The sequence below is a fragment of the Erpetoichthys calabaricus genome, chromosome 8 (genome assembly GCF_900747795.2).
Source record: "Erpetoichthys calabaricus chromosome 8, fErpCal1.3, whole genome shotgun sequence".
Taxonomy (NCBI): Eukaryota; Metazoa; Chordata; class Cladistia; order Polypteriformes; family Polypteridae; genus Erpetoichthys; species Erpetoichthys calabaricus.
Window position 1 is genome coordinate 39,119,206 of NC_041401.2, and position 19,343 is coordinate 39,138,548.

General features: G+C 40.3%; 1 protein-coding gene across 6 annotated transcripts in view; it reads left to right on the forward strand.

Moving 5' to 3' along the window:
* Positions 1–19,343, forward strand: part of kalrna (kalirin RhoGEF kinase a) — a 797,086-nt gene that overhangs the window by 251,307 nt on the left and 526,436 nt on the right. For 4 of the 6 annotated variants that reach the window (XM_051930990.1, XM_051930992.1, XM_051930991.1 and 1 more), the window contains exon 1: positions 16,931–17,036. The exons of the other annotated variants lie outside the window; for them this stretch is intronic. In XM_051930990.1, coding sequence (XP_051786950.1) covers positions 16,946–17,036 — 91 coding nt within the window. In that variant the 5' untranslated portion in view covers positions 16,931–16,945. Of the gene's footprint in view, positions 1–16,930; positions 17,037–19,343 lie in introns of those variants that run through there. 6 annotated transcript variants of the gene reach the window in all.

Here is a 19,343-nt window from a genome sequence, read left to right on the forward strand (position 1 = left end):
GGTATTTAGAACTTTCTGCCTAGATTCCTAAACTTTGATTTTTTTGTTCACATTATAAGCTTGTCACACTTTCTGTTAATGACAGGGAATTCCATTTAGGATGAGATTTCATCTTTTAAATCTTGTTTCCTTTTGCCCCTGAGGGCTCCCAATATTTAAACAGTTCTGCCAGTGCAAGAAAAGCCCAAATGGCATGAGGAGAACATGCAGAAATGTGCACAGATGGTGACGGGATTAGAGTTTGATTCTAGGGCTCTGGACCTATGGAGCAGGAGTGCCAGTTATTCTGCCTTTTATTTAGTACATGTATACGTGTACATGTATGTGTGTGTGTCTCTGTGTGTATAGAAATCCAGTAAAACAGTACAGTTAGAAGAGTGGATTGTAATACTTGTATAGTTAAATTTATCATACTTAATAGAGCTGCGCTATTACTTCTGTGCTTTAGTTTTCTCCATTTACTTTCCAAATTTTAATAATTTGTATTCGCCACACAATAAAAGTATGTGTTTTTTTTAATGACAAGTAATGGGATAATCCTTAGAGCCAGCCCTGATATTACTTTTGTGCTTTTCTTTTCAAAATGCATCACTGACTTGGGCCTTAAAGCAGATAAAATACATCTTGGGTCTCACAATCCATGCACAAGTAGATAACCAATTCTTCTCTGCTTCCCCCTTAAAGGAAATTCATCCTTTCTTAAAATATGGACACATTATTTCAATTACACGGCTTGAGTAGAAACCTAAATCAATTTTATATTTCTTGCATACTTTAATACGTTTAAACTACTCTCTCATTCCCCACAGAAAACCATTCAACATGAAAACGCATCCCAAGAACCTTCTAAACACATCCTGTTCCTTCCCATCACTATAGCAGTCCTTGTAAATCAAGGTTTCTGTCATAAATTACTTCAGTAAATCATATTTTCTTCTATTAACGTTTCGAAGTGCATGAGGTAATGAAACGTCAGCTGATGACTTACAGTGTGGCTGTGTTATCTGAAAATAGTTTGGTTACACTCTAGCAATCTGCGTCTTATTTCTATTCATGAAGAATCAAGAAGTAGAGGTTTGTTTATGTTTTAACATATAAAAAAATGTTTTTGGAAATTTGAAGCAGAGGTTTATTATTTTATTGATACCGCAATAATTATATTTTCAGCACATTTTAAGTCTTTCTGGAAATTATATTTGAAGAATAATTGTGAGTGGTTAAAAGTCTAAGCACAGTTAGTAATTCTTACCCATAAAAGGATGAGCTATCCCTTTAAGTTTATGTCCACCCTAACTAAAAAGTGATCTAAAGTAAGAACAAAGTCTGACGAAAGAGGGTCATTTGGTGGGCTGAGCCCAGAATCACATAACAAGACTCAACATGGCTTCTAGGCAGAATGAGTCTGGATTGGGCTGTCCCATTATATGGCTAGGAAGTGCACAGCTTGATAACTGTCTCACGATTTCAGACTTATTACGCTGTGATGTTGCCTCATTTTTGATCACACAAGAATAAGATGCACAAATCAAGCCATTTTTTTCTTTTTGCCCACTTTGCTGTGGTACAACAAACACAAAACATCAAACAGCATCTATGCTGACTCTAAAGTTCAACAAGCCTCTCTTCCACTTGTACCCTACAAAGCACTCCTTTCTCCTTCCTTCTTTCCTTGTTGCTACCATTGTTTGTCTCAGTTTTTGGGGACCGTATCCATTATACTAACAATTGACTGCTTGTTGATTGACAAAAGAGCCCATCCCAGCGACTAGGGGTTCGCTGAGTCACTTTGTGCCAATGCCGGAGCTACTGGGCTTGTCACACTGATGGCAGTTTGCCGTCCGCTGCGGCTGTCTTCAGCTCATTGAGGTTTTATAATAATGTAAAGGCTGTGACTGAAGGTCTTTGGAGAGGTTTTGTTGTTCAACACTGACGTGACAATAAAGTTATCCCAGCATCTCAACCAGATACTTTTTAAAAGCTGCCAAGGCCCTGTTCTTAAAGGGACATCAAACACCTGAGAATTTACAGTTGAAACCCGGAATCTGTCTTTAGAATTAGCAAATGTAAAATAGATGAAGGTGTGCACTCCAGCAACTCCAGTGTGTCTTTCACTAGATGTTTGGATCATTGTGTCGCTGGAAGACGAATCTTCTACCAACTCTCTTACTAACTTCAAACAGATTTTTTTTTCACATTTACAAGCTGTGCAATCTGTTACACCAACAAGCTTTCCAATAACTGCCAGCGCCATAGTGTGGACACCATTCAACAAATGATGCGACTTTTAAAGTTTTCTGGCCTGCTTCTGAACCTGTTTAACTGTGCCTTAAGCAAACAGTGTGAATTCTGAAGGAATCGGTCATCTGATGTAATTGTTTTGTGTTTGTTATTATTGCTCTTCTTGCACTGCTCAGTGGCACAATAACCTAAAAGCATGACGATTCCATGTTGAGTTACAGTAAAATGTACAATGTGAGGACTGAACACATTGGCTCCCTGTAACCCTGTACTGCAAATTCTGAGCAGGTAGCTGACAAGTTCAAGGAGATCTCCAGAACTTCATAAAAACTTGGAACATCCAATGTAAGGTCAACAAGTGTGCAAAACTACATGTAGGTTACATTAGCTACAAGTGGTGGCGCAGTGGTAGTGCTGCTGCTTTGCAGTAAGGAGACTGTGGACGATTGTGGGTTCGCTTCCCAGTTCCTCCCTGTGTGGATAGCGCTTTGAGTACTGAGAAAAGCGCTATATAAATGTAATGAATTATTATTATTATTAAGTGCAAGAATTAACCTAAAACATTACGTTGTACAAAATGGCAAATAGGTTATATCACAGAAACTGTTGAATATGAATTAGGGGTGTTTGACTGTAATGTGCAATATGTTAAAACACCATTACAGATGTGTGCATATACATTAATGTATATTAATATACGGTATATAATTGTGTCCATATACTGAACAGTGCACTGACTTTACATTATAATTGTGTACATATACATTACACTGACATATATTAGTATCAAGATACATTATAGTTATGCCTAAATTGACAAAAAAAGTACTATTACAGTAATATATATACAACTTAGCACATATACACTGACATTATGTAGCTATTGTGCATGCTTATTATATTATTTTATAACATTATCAATCAAACATTATAATGTACACAGTACATACAGTATACACTACTCTGACAGTACATTACAAATGTGTCTGTATAAATTTAGCCAACATTAAATTGTGTCCATATACTGTACATTACACTGACAGTAAGATTAAAATTGTGTACATATACTTTATATCACATTGACATACAGTATTAGTACAATGTTACATTACAGTTGATGAGATGGTAAAAAATATTATTACATTATTGTGATATACAAACTACAACTGAGCATGTACACATTTCACTGACATTACATTATAATTTGTGTGCCTATATACTCCAATTATATATGTTTAATAAAGTGTACAGTACCATATTTGTAAATTACTCTTGACATTACATTAGAACTCTGCCCCATAAGTTTACTCAAATTGCATTACAATTGTATTTGAATACATTACAGTAATATGTACTGTATATTACAACTGTGTACACTGACATTACATTATAATTTGTATATATATATATATATTAAAACTATATATGTATTACAATGGGTACAGTATATATAAATTACTCTGACATTATATTACATATATGCCTACATAAATTCAATCCACATTAAATTACAATTGTGTGTATATACATTGAAGTAATTAATACTGACATTACATTATAATTGTGCACATATATAATATAATTATGTATTACAGCTATGAACATATAAATTACACTGACGTACTGTACATTAATATCATGTTACATTATAGTTATGCTTAGACAGATAAAAAACAATATTACATAACAGTCATATTTACATTTACATTACAACTGTGTACATATACTGTACGTTACAATTATATATGCATTGCAAATGTGTACATGTACATCACAATGACAGTAAACTACAAAAGTGCCTTATTATTTAAAACAACATTCTATTGTATTCTATTGTATACGTTTGAGTGTGTGTACATTACAATTTGAAACACATTATGTGACAGCTGGTGCAGGTGCAGCTCTTTACTGTTCCATTCACATCCAGTATGCTGTCTGTTCTTCACAAGCACCAGGATGTAGTGCTGCCTTTGCCCCCAGTGCTGCTGGGTTAGGCTCTGGCTCCACCACTCTGGACTGATTTAAGTGGATTCTCTTACGGATAGGTGGCTGAAGCACAAGCGCATTAGGTGACTTGCTTGTGGCCACTCAGAGAATCAAAGGAGGGGATTACACTGGCAACCAGATGGTTTACAGTCCAGTGCCCAAGCTGTTGTGCTAAACTGTCTACCTTATTTAGCTGAAACTTTGGTCCAAAGTGGCTTACAAATGATCGGCACAGTTGTCCCCCTGTATTGTTACAAATGCATATTCGACAGGTTAAGTGGCCTTCGCATTTAGCACACCGATGCCAACAGCCCTCTGCTTTACAGTTTAACAGCACAGCCATCGAGCCACACTTGTGTTTTACCAGTTGGCTGTGTGGGTTTCATGGCCTTTTTGAAACTCTGAACAGCCCCAGGAGAGGGCCCAGGTCAATGGAGTTTACATACGGTGCCTTTCATGACACAGATGGGCATTTTGCATGCATTTGAGATGAGAGTGAGAACACCCACAGCTGAAAAGATTGACTCCTATAAAAACTAAAGCAAGCCTATTGAAAAGGTGCCATGTACTGTAGACCTGCAGCCAAAGCCTCACACATGGTGGCAGATTTCAGTTTTGGCAACAGCGCACTGTTTGCTTGACACACGTGAAATTTGCCTTAGCTGTAGAAGACAAAATGCTGCGGGGCAGGGATATCAGTGAGAAGTCCTGTTTTTGTAGTTACTAGCTCACATAGCTGGATGAGCACTCATGTCCAAATGCTAAACATATAAAATGGCCCATGGGAGGGAAGAGAAGAATTTTATCAAATGTCTCTTGAAGGTTCAGAACGGAAAGAACTGTATAGCTCTACTGAAAATTGTCAATGGCCAGTATTCACGAGAGCCCAACCCCCGACCCACCCATACACACACCTCACGATAGCATCAGCGTTATTTCTGCCTCCCGCTGCTGCTGTCACTACCCAAAGACTGCATTTATTTTTTCAAGGTTAGACTATTGTAATGCTGTACTCTGTAGGCTGCCGAGGAGCTCAATTAACAGGCTGCCGGCTATATAGAGCTCTGTTGCTGCTGTTTTAACCCCTTAGACGCCCCCATGGCATTTCTTACCCTGTCTGAGCCCACTCTACTCCAAAGTTTGAGTGAGTCTGTGATCATAACTTTGGAATCATCTGCTCATTCTTGCTTATCAGGCAGATGATTAGCCCTTGGACCTCTGCTTGGGTTCTGGGTGGGTTGCCTGATCAGAATGGAGCTCTAGTTGTCTCCCAAAAAACCAAAGATATGCTCTCTCTTAATTTGCCAGTTGCGCTTCTGCCTTGAGCATTTGCAGTCCTAATGGGCTTGAGCTTTTGGTGATACTAAATAGGAGAACAAAAGTACAACTATGGGAATCTAAGGGTGCCCGCAACATTTTTTATAACGGTTAGAGAATAATAGTGGGTGACATTGTACATAGATAGATCTTTATTGTCATTGTCACTTTTACAAAGGAACAACGAAACTGAAGGTGCAGTTAACTCAGTGTGAAGCATAAGAGTTAAAAAGACAAGAAGAGAGAAAATAATAACAAACCGAATAGTAATACAAGTACTTTACAAAACATACAAAATGCACTGGCTGACTTAAGGTCTATATTGCACATTGGGAGAATGATATGGAGCAGTTTTATTCTGAGTTCAGGGCCGTGATTGCTTTTGGATAAAAGCTGTGTTTAAGGAGGTTTGTCCTGGTTTTCATTGCTGGATATCTGGATTTGAATTCCCACACCTAATCCACAGTCTGCATGGAGGTGTCTTATTCTTGTGTTTAGGGAACTCTGGTTTTCTGCCATATCCCAAAAAAGTGCATGTTGGATTAACAGCAATTTTAAATTGGCCATGCTGGCATGTGAGTAGACCATGGGATGCACAGGGTTGGTCCCTGCTTTGTCACCAGTGTGAATCCCATGAGACCTCCATTAGATTAAACTGGTTTGAAAATCATACATTTGTCTGTATTGAGTGCTCTAATGCTCTAATTTTGAGTTTATCCATGGGATTAACAAAGTTTGATCCAATCTAATAGTCTCTAATAGGTTTCAATTATTCCTCTGTTACTGATGATTATCAGTGTAGGCATAAGAACGTAAGACGATGACAGATGAGAGGAGACCATTTAGTCCATCAAGCTTGTTTGTTTAGCTAATTGTTAAGCTGGCCCCATATCTCCTCACAGATTCTTCTTAAAGGTGTCAAGGTTTCGGCTTGAATTCCATGTCTCAGTAGTACTCTTTCTCTCCTGCCAGTGACGCAGTGATTAGTACTACTGCCTCTGTCCTCCATGAACCAGAGTTTGATTCATAAGAATAGAAGACTTTTGACAAACAAGAGCAAACCATTCAGTCCATCAAGTTAATTTGATTCCATATGTTGAACCCTGTATAGGTCTGAGAAGGTGGAAAAGGGAGATTATTCTGTGTAGGAGTGACAGATAACAGCTTCTCTACCTTCAAATGTTTCCCACATTGGTTCTGTATTTTAGGTACTTTGTGGATGACTAGGGGCGGCACGGTGGCGCAGTGGTAGCGCTGCTGCCTCGCAGTTAGGAGACCTGGGTTCGCTTGTTCTCCCCGTGTCTGTGTGGGTTTCCTCCGGGTACTCCAGTTTCCTCCCACAGTCCAAAGACATGCAGGTTAGGTGCATTGGCGATTCTAAAAAAATTGTCCTGTGTGTGTGTTCCCTGTGGTTGGCTGGCGCCCTGCCCAGGGTTTGTTTCCTGCCTTGCACCCTGTGTTGGCTGGGATTGGCTCCAGAACTAACGATCTTTAGTATTGATTGGAGCACAAAGCAGGGCACACAAGGAAGATTTGGAACAGGATTTGTTTTACATTACAAGGTAGGCCGGAGTGAATTAATGAGTTTTCCTCGATTTTACTGTGCATATATTTGCTGCCCAGTAGTAAAAATGAAAGTTAGATAATGCCATGCCACCTTCTGCTTTAGATCTTTGTTGAGTTGTCTTTTGAATCTGTGGCTGTTTTGAATTTCGATTGCATGATGTTATAGTTGAGTCTAAGTTTTTAAAGAAGCTTAGAGAGGATCTTTATTTTGGCCATTTTTGAACCCAGAACTGGATTTTTGAATGACGGTACATAGCAACCCAAGCGAACAGATTAACAGGTTTCAGCGGTGTTACATTATTTACAAATGTTTCTCTAATACCCAATTAACATTTTAATTGACCAATCAACGATAAGCTGACGCTGCTTTTATGTATTCTCGGACTATTCGGAGCTCTGAGTTGTGACGTTTCAGCTTCCCACTTCACATGGGTTATCAGTCAGACTATTTGGAGAGACACAAGGTCAATGTTGATTTGTTACTTGGTCTGTAAACAAGGAGCAATTAAAGATAAATAGCATTTTTGTGGAAATAAAGGGCAAAATAAACATCATGGAGGTGAAGGGAAGAAGGGTCCATAAACAAAAAAACAGTTTGGGGTGCCGACACGGCCCTCTCCATTTAGTAACTTTCTTTCAAACAAAAATGATGCACAGTGGGATGAAATAACAACAAAAGCAGCTGCCACATAGCAAAGTGGCCTCAATCATCAGGCTTCTGCCGGTCACGCACGTTCTAGTAGGGAGGTCCACTGTCCTTTTAAACCCTCACTGGGTGTTTTCTCTGGGCTCAGGACAAAGAGGATGACAATACTGTTAGTGGCAGTGCCCCCTTTCGGCCCTGGGTGTTACTACATCCCTGGGAAAAGGTTGAATGGTGATCCTCAGACATGCATGCTTGACAACGTATTACATGTACAGTAATCCCTCCTCCATCGCGGGGGTTGCGTTCCAGAGCCACCCGCGAAATAAGAAAATCCACGAAGTAGAAACCATATGTTTATATGGTTATTTTTATATATTTTAAGCCCTTATAAACTCTCCCACACTATTATAAACATTTCACGCACAATTATACAGCATAAACCCTTTGTATTCTCTTAGATATTAGGTAAGATTCATTGAAATTATGTATGTAAACATACAGTAAAACCTAAATATTATTTTAAAGATATCGAGCGTCTCCGATATCACATATGTTACAGCCATTACGACAGACAGGCCACCAGCAATAAATACGTACAATGCAAGAAAAATTGTATACAGTGACACTAAACTATGTACATGTAATAAGTACTGTACGTAAATAATTAATTATGGTTACTCACCAACAATGACACGACGACTTGTCCGATAACGATGAGTTTAATTTTACTGCACTACAAAGGATAGCGTTACAGCTCTTCTAAAGGAGCCTCTTCAGGCGACTGTTTAGCACCGCCGTTGTACTTCTTCCAGCATTCTTCAATCCAAATCCCTAAAGCAAATTCCATCCAGACTACTGCCTTATCACGTCCACTTGCAACTCGTTTTGCACCCTGGTTAAAGGACACTGCGGCCATAGATCTTATATGCTTTTCTTCCTTTTTAAATAAAAAGAATCGTGGACTCATTTATGCTGTAATGGTGTCCTGCAGCGGTGTAGCTGTTTCCTTCCTTCAACATATCCAAAACTTTTACCTTTTCTGCAATCATTTGCATCTTCTGTTGGCACTTGAACATGGACCCTGCAGCAGTAGCAGTAACGTGCGTTAATGCTGAATGAGTGAGATTAGACTTCCTGGTTAATGCAGCACTCCGTCGCTGAGCCAATCAGCAGCACACAAGAACTTAACCGAAGGCTCTGATTGGGTAGCTTCTCAGCCATCCGCCAATAGCATCTCTTATTTGAATTCAAATGCGTCCCTTGTTTGAATTCAAATGGGCAAATCAACTGAGGAAGCACATGTACTGTAGACCGCAGACATCCGCGAAGCAGTGAAAAATCCGCGATATATATTCACATATGCTTACATTTAAAATCTGCGATGGAGTGAAGCCGCGAAAGACGAAGCGCGATATAGCGAGGGATCACTGTATATGACTTCACTCCAAATGTAATTCTACCAAAAAAATCGTATTTGGGGCTGACTGGGTTATATGTTTTATTTTAAACAGTTGACTAAGCTGAAAGGTTAGCATTACATCGCAACTCAGACAATTCGGGTAGCTTTGTTTTGTTCAAATTATCCTACTGGTAGCACTGAGTTGGTAGAATGTTCATGTGGAATTTTCAACTTGGAAACTCGCCATCTGTTGAAGAGCACATGAACACAGTATGAGGGAGCTGACCATTAGGACACTGCAAGAATGATGGCTGAAAATGCGGTTTTGCTGTCATATGTGCATAATGAAAGAAAATTCAGGATTTAAAGCAATTATAGCCATTAAGAACACTTGTAATGTCTTAGCTGTATTTTTGGTGATGCATCACAAACATTAAAACTGCTTTTATGAATCACATAGCAATGGCATATAGCAGAAACATATGCATTGGAATGGTCATTCCAACAGAGGGTGCATTGCAAACATTTGTAGTAATGCATTTTATTACTACAAATATTTATGATGTGCTACCTGTTGGAATGACAAATGCATTTTATCACTACATGCATTACCAAATACATTCCAATAGATGGTGCAGTGTAAATGTTATTGTTGAGGTCTACAAGTATTACCTTCTGGTTGGGTCTTGGACGGGTGGCACAGCTGCTATATATATATATATATATATATATATATATATATATATATATATATATATATATATATATATTTTTTTTTTTATATATAGTGAACCACCAGGGGGGTGTACAGCTCCACAAACCCAGTCTTGCCACACAACACATGTTTATTTATAGTGATGAAACTCCTTCCCCCATTTCCCACTAATAGAGCACAGTTCACATAGCACAATACAACACAGTCCATCTTTCTTCCTCTCTCTTTTTCTCTCTTCGCCTCCACTCCTCCTCGTAAGCTTTGTCCTCCACCACCCGACTCTGGCTAACCGTCTGGAGTGCGGCAGCTCCTTTTATAGTGCACCTGGAAGTGCTTCAGGTTTTCCTTGACCTTCTTCCAGGTGTGGTGGAAGTGGTGCCACAAAGGGCTCAGCTGTACCTGCAGCACCAACTGGCAGCGCCCACGAAACCCAACAGGGCTGCTCCCTAACCCTAACCACTGCAGGGATCCGTGGTGCTGTAGCAAGCTAGGGGGGCTGCACTCTACCGTTCCAGGAAAGATAATATCCCAAACGTGTTCTCTCCCTCGCCCCTTCCACCCAGCTGGCATCCCATCTGGGTAATGGCCCCAGCAATCCATCAAAACATCTAAAAAACTTGCAGCATGTATACAAGAACATCACAATGCTGTCAGAAGAAGGACCCACTGTCTCTGATATACACACCAGACACACACTTAACTACACGGTGTGAGTAAAATTTGAGCTAATACTAAAAGTGCTAGAGAGCTGGCTGAATCGTGACTCTCAAATGAAAACACCATTAATAGACATCTGGACATGAACCCAACATATGCAGGCTTCAAAAGAAGAATAACCACATAATAAATAAGACTTTATGACCAACACCCTCTGAACCCCACCTTATCAATCCCCCCACACCCACCTACCTCCCCAATACTATGTATTGCCTTGGATTCCTGAATGTCTAATCATTTTCCTCTGATGAGGACTCCTGGAAGAGGTTGAAAGCTTAGGAATAAAAAACTGTTTTTAAGATCCGTGACTCATCTTCTCCCTTTGTGGATTTCTAGCTACAAATATGCATACCGTATCACAGACCAACGCTTGCATATCCAGACAGAGTTTATGTATATTCTGAAAATGGAAAAAATAAATATAATGTATTTACTACATTATTTTCTATTATAGTGCAGGAGAGCTATGCTAACTTAAAGAAATTTTTAGTCAGATCTTTGTGTTAATCAGAAGTCACTTATTACCATCACTTTATTACCTTAGTTTTCAAGGTGGGAAACTAACTTGATTTTTAGGGACATTGATAAATATTAAACCTCACACTCAGCCTTATTTTTTCTTACACAAAAATAGCCCATCAACTGCTCAGGATGGCAATTATGCTGTTGTTTTGCTTTTGAGGTTTCACCTCAGTTTATGAGCTTTATGTTAAATTGGACTCAGAAATTGCTTATAATATCCATTCCAAAATTGATATTTTAGGGAAGTTTGACAAAATAAAATGTCATGACCAAGCATAATTTTTCTACACAAAAGCTTCAGTAAGGGTGTTAAACCTCAAAGACTGTGCCCTTGTAGAGCTGTAAGGGCTTCTGCTGACCATGTGAGCTTTGTGCTAAACAGGACAAAGCATTATTTAACACATCATTTTTCAATGGTGCAAAACTTTTTAAAGAATATTAGTCATTAATAAAGTATCTATCTATCTATCTATCTATCTAAATCATAGCCCAGATGACTGTTTCCTCACACAAAGACTTCAGTATAAAACTACTCAATCTTCCTTCTATGGTGCTGCTGGGAGTTTGGGGTTTCTTCTGTTTGAATGAGTCTGATGCTTCGGGATTTTAATTTTCCCTCCACGTTAGGCACCCGCTGCTCTAAATGACTAAACAAATTAAGTGAGAATGCTCTGTGGGAGGCCTAATAAAACACACTCTGGATTTGTAGCATGATTGGCTGCTGCCCATTGACTAACACCACTTCACTTGCTCACGCTTTTATATTATTTCACTGCACGATTAATCCGATGACAGTGCTGAAATTGGTTATCGAACCAAGGTCAACATACCAAATGATTCAATAGAAATGCATGTACCGTTACGTCCCCAGGTCCCATAGTCGCCATCACTGGCAGTAGGAAAGCAATATGTGCAGCGTAATGCGGATACCAAAATTAACGTTCGATGAAAGCAAACATGAATATTGAATGGAAGCTGGCTCGCCTTTTGAAAGGCAGTGTTCAGACTAACCTGGAGAGATTTCCAGTGACTTCAAGTTTTCCTCTTAACCGGTCTGACAGTGAAACCTCATTTCGGCCCTTACTTGCAGTGCATGTTTAACTAAACTTCTGCGTTACTGTGATGTGAAATTCAAAAAGATTGTGAGTCATCAGATTGGCTTCCGCCTCCCCTGGAGTTTTTTAAAAAAATAATGGATGGACAAGTGGATCAGCATACTGGCTGTCAATATTCAATAGCTCAGTAGCTCTTAACTTTTTTATTTTCTTTTTGTTTCCGTTTTGCATGACCTTTGTAAAGCAGGCAGCATTCAATAAAGAGCTGCAGGTGTTCATGGCAAAGACTGAGATTCTCCTCTGGGTTTGTTTCTGAAGCCATGCGCTGAATTCAATTCTAAGGAATTAGGGGAAGGGCGGAGGAGGCCATCAGGTTATGGAGTTTTAAAGCTCTATAAACTCATTACTATTTATTTTCTCAATCATTATGAGATTTTCTGCCTAGGGCAGTGGCATGAGTTAAGACGCTTTTTCATTTTTCTTTGGCTTGGCTCCATGCATTTTCTTCATTTTTCTTTCCATTTGGGGGTTTGGAATATGAGAAATTCATTTATTTTATCATGTTATAGATTTAAAATCGTTCTTATGGTCTTAGAAGTATTTTCCATCTTGGCACTTGCCATTTGTTTTCCTACTGGGCGCCTCCTTTTGGTATTGAATGGGTACTCTTGCTAGCTTCATTGCTACTGCATAGGAAATGGAAGTCATGATGCGTGACGTCAATGTTGCCATGATATAAAGGTCAGCATTATAAACATTCTGGTTGTCCAAGATTGTGGACACACTTTCGTAGAGGGCTTAGAATTTAGGTGTTTCCTCAACTTGATTTTTTATTTTGCATCATTGGGCTTTATCTTCGGCATTTTGATGTTGATATGCCAATTGTGAGTATCTAAAGAGGATGAGCCGGACTACAGCACAGACAAAGTCTGCATGCTTTTTCAGTTCCAGCCAACCACCCTGAAATGATTGTTGGTGAAAGGAATGTGAGCAACTGCAAGAACAGTGCTTAATTAGAACAGGCGATGTGCAAGTGTTAGGGAAGCTGTCATAATTGTCAGTGTCTAAGGCTACCTCCACTCTACTTCATTTTCCATTAAAAATGCAGACATTTGCTTCAGTTTTTGCCTTTCATCCAAACCCACAAAAACGAATACTTCTGAAAAAACTCTCCAGAGCACTATAGTTTTAAAAACTGCGGTGCGGCATTTCAGCGTAGACGGGCGAAAACAAAGATTTCTGAAAATGCAGACTCTGTTGTGCTTTGATTATTTTGTGCTTATCATGTAAAATCTTCCCTGATTGGATCCTACTCATTACAACATTTCATTACCTGATTGGTCACCCTTCACGGAAGAAAAATATAGTGGGCAGAGAAGAGTTGCCTTCCATAGTGCTTTTTGTGTTGCTCACTTATATGCATCTAAATTGTATTTTGTGTGCTTTTTAGAAATCTTTGTCAAGTGACAGAGTCACCAGTCGTATATGTGCTCAAATTGCACAAACATGTTCAATTAAATTGACATCCCATGACGTTTGAGCTTAGACTGGACGTGTACGATGCACCCTCACTGCACTTGCTGCACAATGAATTTCAGGAAATTTGATGGTGAGATCAGAAAATCGGCTTTTGGGACTGCTCACACTGCAAGACAGCCGGCTGAAATTTCTGACATGACAGAAATTCTTCTGCTCGTGTGATAGCCCAATTGTTAAACGTGATCAGGCATCGCAACCCTTCTCATACTGCACGTGAAATGCTGGCCGATGCAGATGAAATTCGAGCTGACTCAGGAAATCATTCTGTGACTGCAAGTCAGGCTTAACATCGTGCCAAAACCGGTTAAAGATATCTATGCTGCGCACATGCCCAGTGTTGGTGTATGATAACGTCATATGCATTTTCTGTCATTTTAGAATATACCAAAATAGCTTCATAAATGATGTGAAAATGCTAGTGTGGACTGAGATCATTTTCATTTAACGTTAAAAACGTTGTTTTCTAGTATTGTGGACATAGCCTAAGCTAGCCTAGACTAAACAGCTAGACAATACGTGAAGTCTAAACAAGGATTTCCAGGAGTCATTAACTAGAAGACATGTCGTCACCAAAACTGAGAAATTTATCTCATCTAATTTTTCTGAAACCGCTTTTCCTGGTCCATGTCAGCGCAGACGTCTCTGTTCCCAGCTACAAGTACATATTCTAGCTCTTCCTGCGGAATGCCCAGACATTCCCAATCTAGTCGAGAGATACTACCCCTCCAGCGTTTCATGGGTCTGCCGCGGGGTCTCTGCCCAGGGATAAGTTCCCAGACATGTCGATACCACCTCAGCTGGCTCCGCTTGATCTGTAGAAGCAGCAACTCTACTCTGAGGTACTCTGCAATCGCTGAACTTCTAAACCTATCATGAAGTGTCAGCCCAGCTAGCCGACAAAGAAACCTCATTTCTGCTACCTGCATTTATGATCTAATTCTTTTGGGCAAAGAATGGTTCACAACAACCTTCATGATGGTACAAATTAAAAAGCAGTATAGCGTGCCCAGGATAGAGTTACCAGGACCTACATCTGGAGCCAGGCCTGGGGTTATTGGACTTAACTGAGATGCTAAGTCTGTAAACAATATCGAGATAGATGGAAGGCTATGAGTCGTGAACTAGAAGACATAAAATACTAAGAACATTAGACTAAAGTTGTTTAGGGATGCATCCATAATGTTGAATGCTCTATCAAGTCAGGTTATGTCTATGATGTGGTGCATAGTGCCTGCTGGGAAGCAGCCTCTAGCAACAGTGTAACGCATTCTAGCAACACAATAGCATAGCACTGAAACTACAAAATGATGATGTGAAAAAGTAACAAAAATAAAATTATATTAACTTATAGTTAAATTATTAACACAAAACCCCCATGTATTTCTATTCTTTGAAACGTGAAACCTCTAGGAATCCACAAAAGGGAGCAGAAAAGAAATATTTAAAACAAGAAAAGATTTTTAGCAGGATGTCCCAGTTCATAGCAAGTGTCGACCATCGCTAGTTTTTTGACTTTGAATTTTGTCGTGTCCATCTCCTGCTCCTGTATATTCTTTCACTCTGCCAAACCTCCACCTAAGGCAGAACAGACAGCCAGCTGACATGGTGGTTAGCGCTGCCAACTCATAGCTGTAGAGTCTTGAGTCTCAGAACTCACAATCTGTGTGCAGTTTGTGTGCTTTTCTTGCTACACTCCATAGACATGCATGCTGGTTAACTGTCAATTCTGAACTGGCTCGAGTAACCCTAACCCTAAGTGAGTGTGAGTGTACCCTGCCATAGACTGGCGACACATCTAGTGTTGATTCTGTTTTGCACCTCTGACTGTGAAGTGGGTTACGTGTTTTTTTTTTAATGGATGGCTGTTTCCATTAAAATTTCCATTTCCATCTCGTAAGTGTTCCAGTTTTTCTCCCACATCTCAAAGATTTGGGTGCTAGGATAATTGGCCACTCTGATGGCACCTTGTGTGTGTGAGTGTACCCTGCCATCGACTGGCGACACATCTAGCGTTGATTCTGTTTTGCACCTCTGACTGTGAAATGGGTTAAGTGTTTTTTTTTAATGAATGGCTGTTTCCATGTATTTCCATGTATTCCTCTGAATTTCCTTCACTTTCATTGTTCGAAGTTCCATCTCTACAGGTCTGTTCTCATGGGGCAAGAAGGGTTTCCATATGTTAATGTAGTTAATATCATCTTTGACACTGACAAATGGAAATGCCTTGGGGAAAGAAGAAGAGTCCTGCCTCTTAAAGGACATGTTGAATGCAGATTGAGGGGCACTGGTAGCCAAAGCTTGATGTTAATTGAAGACGTTCCGGGTGACGTCTTCTGTTCTAACTGCCTAATGAACCCTCTATGCTGGTGAAAAGAAATGCAAATATTATCACGAGTTATATGGTGTACAGGAGTGAGACATGCAAGTGAAGTTGGAAAGGACTGAAGTAAGTCTGATCAGGTGGATTTACTGAATTTAACTTGACGGAGAAGAAGCTGAGAGTTGAGAGAAAGGATCGGTGTGGCTGTAGTAAGCTGAAACAGGCTGACGTGGACTGACCTGGTGGAGTTGAGATTGAAATATAGAAAGTCCCTGTCAGAAGAAGAGGAGAGGGTGAGGTTAGGGAAAGGGATGGAGCTAGTGGGTCTCGCTTGTAATGGACTAAGAGAATTTAGAGGCCAAACCCAAATGATGGCCTCCGCAATGGTTATTGCTTTACGAAGTGCAGAACATTTTCTAATTTTCTGCTGTGTTTTTGTTGCAGTGTTTCGTGCTACTGCCTCTCATCACCAGGTTCATATCCCACCCTTCCCACTCTCTATGAGAGTTTTGCATGTTGTCCCTTTATCTTTAGGAGTTTTTCACTAAGTGTTCCAGTTTTTCTCCCACATCTCAAAGATATAGGTGCTAGGATAATTGGCACCTTGAGTAGAGCTGCCTCATGCATCCAACGTTCTGTGTTCAAATACGGCTTCCAGTTTCTGTGTGGAGTTTGCATGTTCTCCTCTGTCTGCATGAGACTCTCTCCCACTTTTCCGTTTTACATCACATCTCAGTGTTGTGTGTTTTGTTGATTGGCTATTCTAAATTGACCCAGTATGGCATGTGTGAGTGGTCCTTCCGCACCATAATGAATGCTGGTACTACCTGATGCTGCTGAGAGAGGCTTCAGCACCCCAAATCTCTGGATTATGTTAAGCAGGTCTGAGAACGTTATGTCATGTTATGCCACTTGGCCTGGTGTGATGGAGTGCGCCCTGCGATGGACTGGCTACCCTTTCAAGGTTGGATCTTCAATCTCCTATAAAAGGCTCTGGAATGCGTGTGTTCAAAAATGTACGTATGCATGTTTTAATGCTAAAGACACTCTGTAGATTTAAAAACAGTATTTTACTGTTTTTTTTTTTAAATATGTACTAGCAAAAATGTTTTAGCTGTAAACTCCCCACTAAATGGAGGACCAGCAAACGTCAGGAGGAGAGAGGGAAGCTGGGGAGTTGGAAGAAAATGTGCCGAGATTCAGTTGCTTGGTTTATTTAGAATCATTTGTGAAATGCTCGGCTGCTTCATCGCCTTGAATCCTGAATCTCGGGAACACAGCGCTCTTTGTGTGATGCAGTGAGAAATGGATAGTAGCTACTTTTTTTTTTCTGCAACTCCCACATTCATTATGTTCTCCGAGCGTTTGCTCCAAGGGATGGCAGGCTTGAAGAGCCCAAATGTACAGTACAGCACTGCGTCATGCTGACAAGCCTGACTTTGCAAAGACAATGCAACCGAAAAAAAAAAGAAACACTTGGAATTGACCAAAAAAAAAAAAAAACCCCAAAAAGCTGACCAGCGGCTTGTATTTCTGAAATGGGAATGTTGGGCAGGGTTGACCTTTTTTTTTTTTCCTTTTGAATGTGAGGCCGGATGCGTTGCTAGGGGTTACCTCCTCGGTTCTTCTTATTGGTTTTCCCAGGAGTGCTCCTCATGTGGCAGCCTGCACACCTAACCAGAGAAGAAAGAGGATCGATAGCCGTGGCTGTGTGCTGCATGTGAAACTCCTTGGAAGAACTTGCTGTCCCATGCAGGAGCCCCAGAATGCATGAAGGGTAAACCAGGGGGCTTTGTGCTGTCAGCCAGATGAGATTATTGCTCTGAAAGCTCTGACCACATCATGTTTGTGTTGTGTTTAGCTTATCTGCTGCTGCTTCATGTTGCTTCATCTTTAACATGTGCTGATAATGGTCAAATATTACAAAGTGTATTATGTGCAAGGTAAGAGAGTACCGGGTCCATCGTAATCACATGGAGAAGAATAACACATAACAATAACAAGACTAAGACTAATAATAGTTCTTCTTATTAGTAAAAGGTAGTCTCCCAAACTTAAACCTGAACTTGTACTTCCTTATGACTTAACCCAATGACATATGGGCTGCCAAAAAAAAAGACAACAAAGGGGACATCTTGAACCCAGCACTCACTCAGAGACACACCATTTACAGAATCAATGAGTGAACACATGGCTCAGTGTAGCAGTAACAAATAATTAACCAACTGAACGAGAACTGCCAATCCTTTTTGTTGCAATAGTCTTGTGGACTTTAAACCACAAAGTCTCCAGATCATCACCCACACACTAGCTTGCTGTGTGATCCTGAGCAGGACACCTTGCCAAAAAAATCTGACGTGTCCAGTACATGACTTTGCCCTACTGTGAGAGAAAGATGAGGCAAAGGAGTCCCAAAGAAAAGTTGGGGTGCCAACTTTAACATGCCGTTAATGCAAGGGCCTAAAAACTGAACAAAAATGGCACAACAGAAAAGAGGTGTAGCAGTTGTCTTCTTAGCCTATTCAGCTTTTCAAATGATTCACCAGGTGGATCTGCGTCAGGGAGCACTGACGTGCGGGGTTGCTTTTCTGAAAATGAAATGCCAACTTCCGAGAGCTCTCAGCTATATGTGGTCCTGATTGGAAGAGGCGGGGCTTCTGAGGTAGCGGGCGGGGTTTAGGTGCCCTCAGTGAGTGTCTTCTTGGCCCTGCAGAGGAAACAAGAGACGGTACTGTTAGTGGTAGTGCCCCCTCTCATCCCAGTGAGGTATTGCATACCTTATTCGAGCCCAGAAGGTGATCCTCAGACGTCCATGCGTGACACTACAAAAAGCTGTGATTTTTCAAAATTTTGAACTTGTCATAAAAAATAACAAAAGAGCATATTAAAGGATTTGTGTCATAGCCGGGAAAAACCCATTTTATTTGTCATAGGCAAAGATGTTGAAGGAAAAAAAGAGTTTTATTTGGGTAAAATGGAGACTGGCAATCAATCCATGCTCCAGCTTAATAGACATAAGACTGACGTTGACTGCTTTTTTTCTCATCAGCCGCTAGAGACGGGACTGAAGTTGAAGGCAGAATTTACTTTAATGATTATCCTCTGTGGTGTTGCTCTCCAGTCCAAGGGCAGATGTGGGAGATGGTATTGGTGTAGTATTGTGACCTTTCTCCCTACACCTGTGAAAGTGATCTACATAAGATACTCATTAGGCTGTTACCCATCCATCCATCCATTTTCCAACCCGCTGAATCCGAACACAGGGTCACGGGGGGTCTGCTGGAGCCAATCCCAGCCAACACAGGGCACAAGGCAGGAACCAA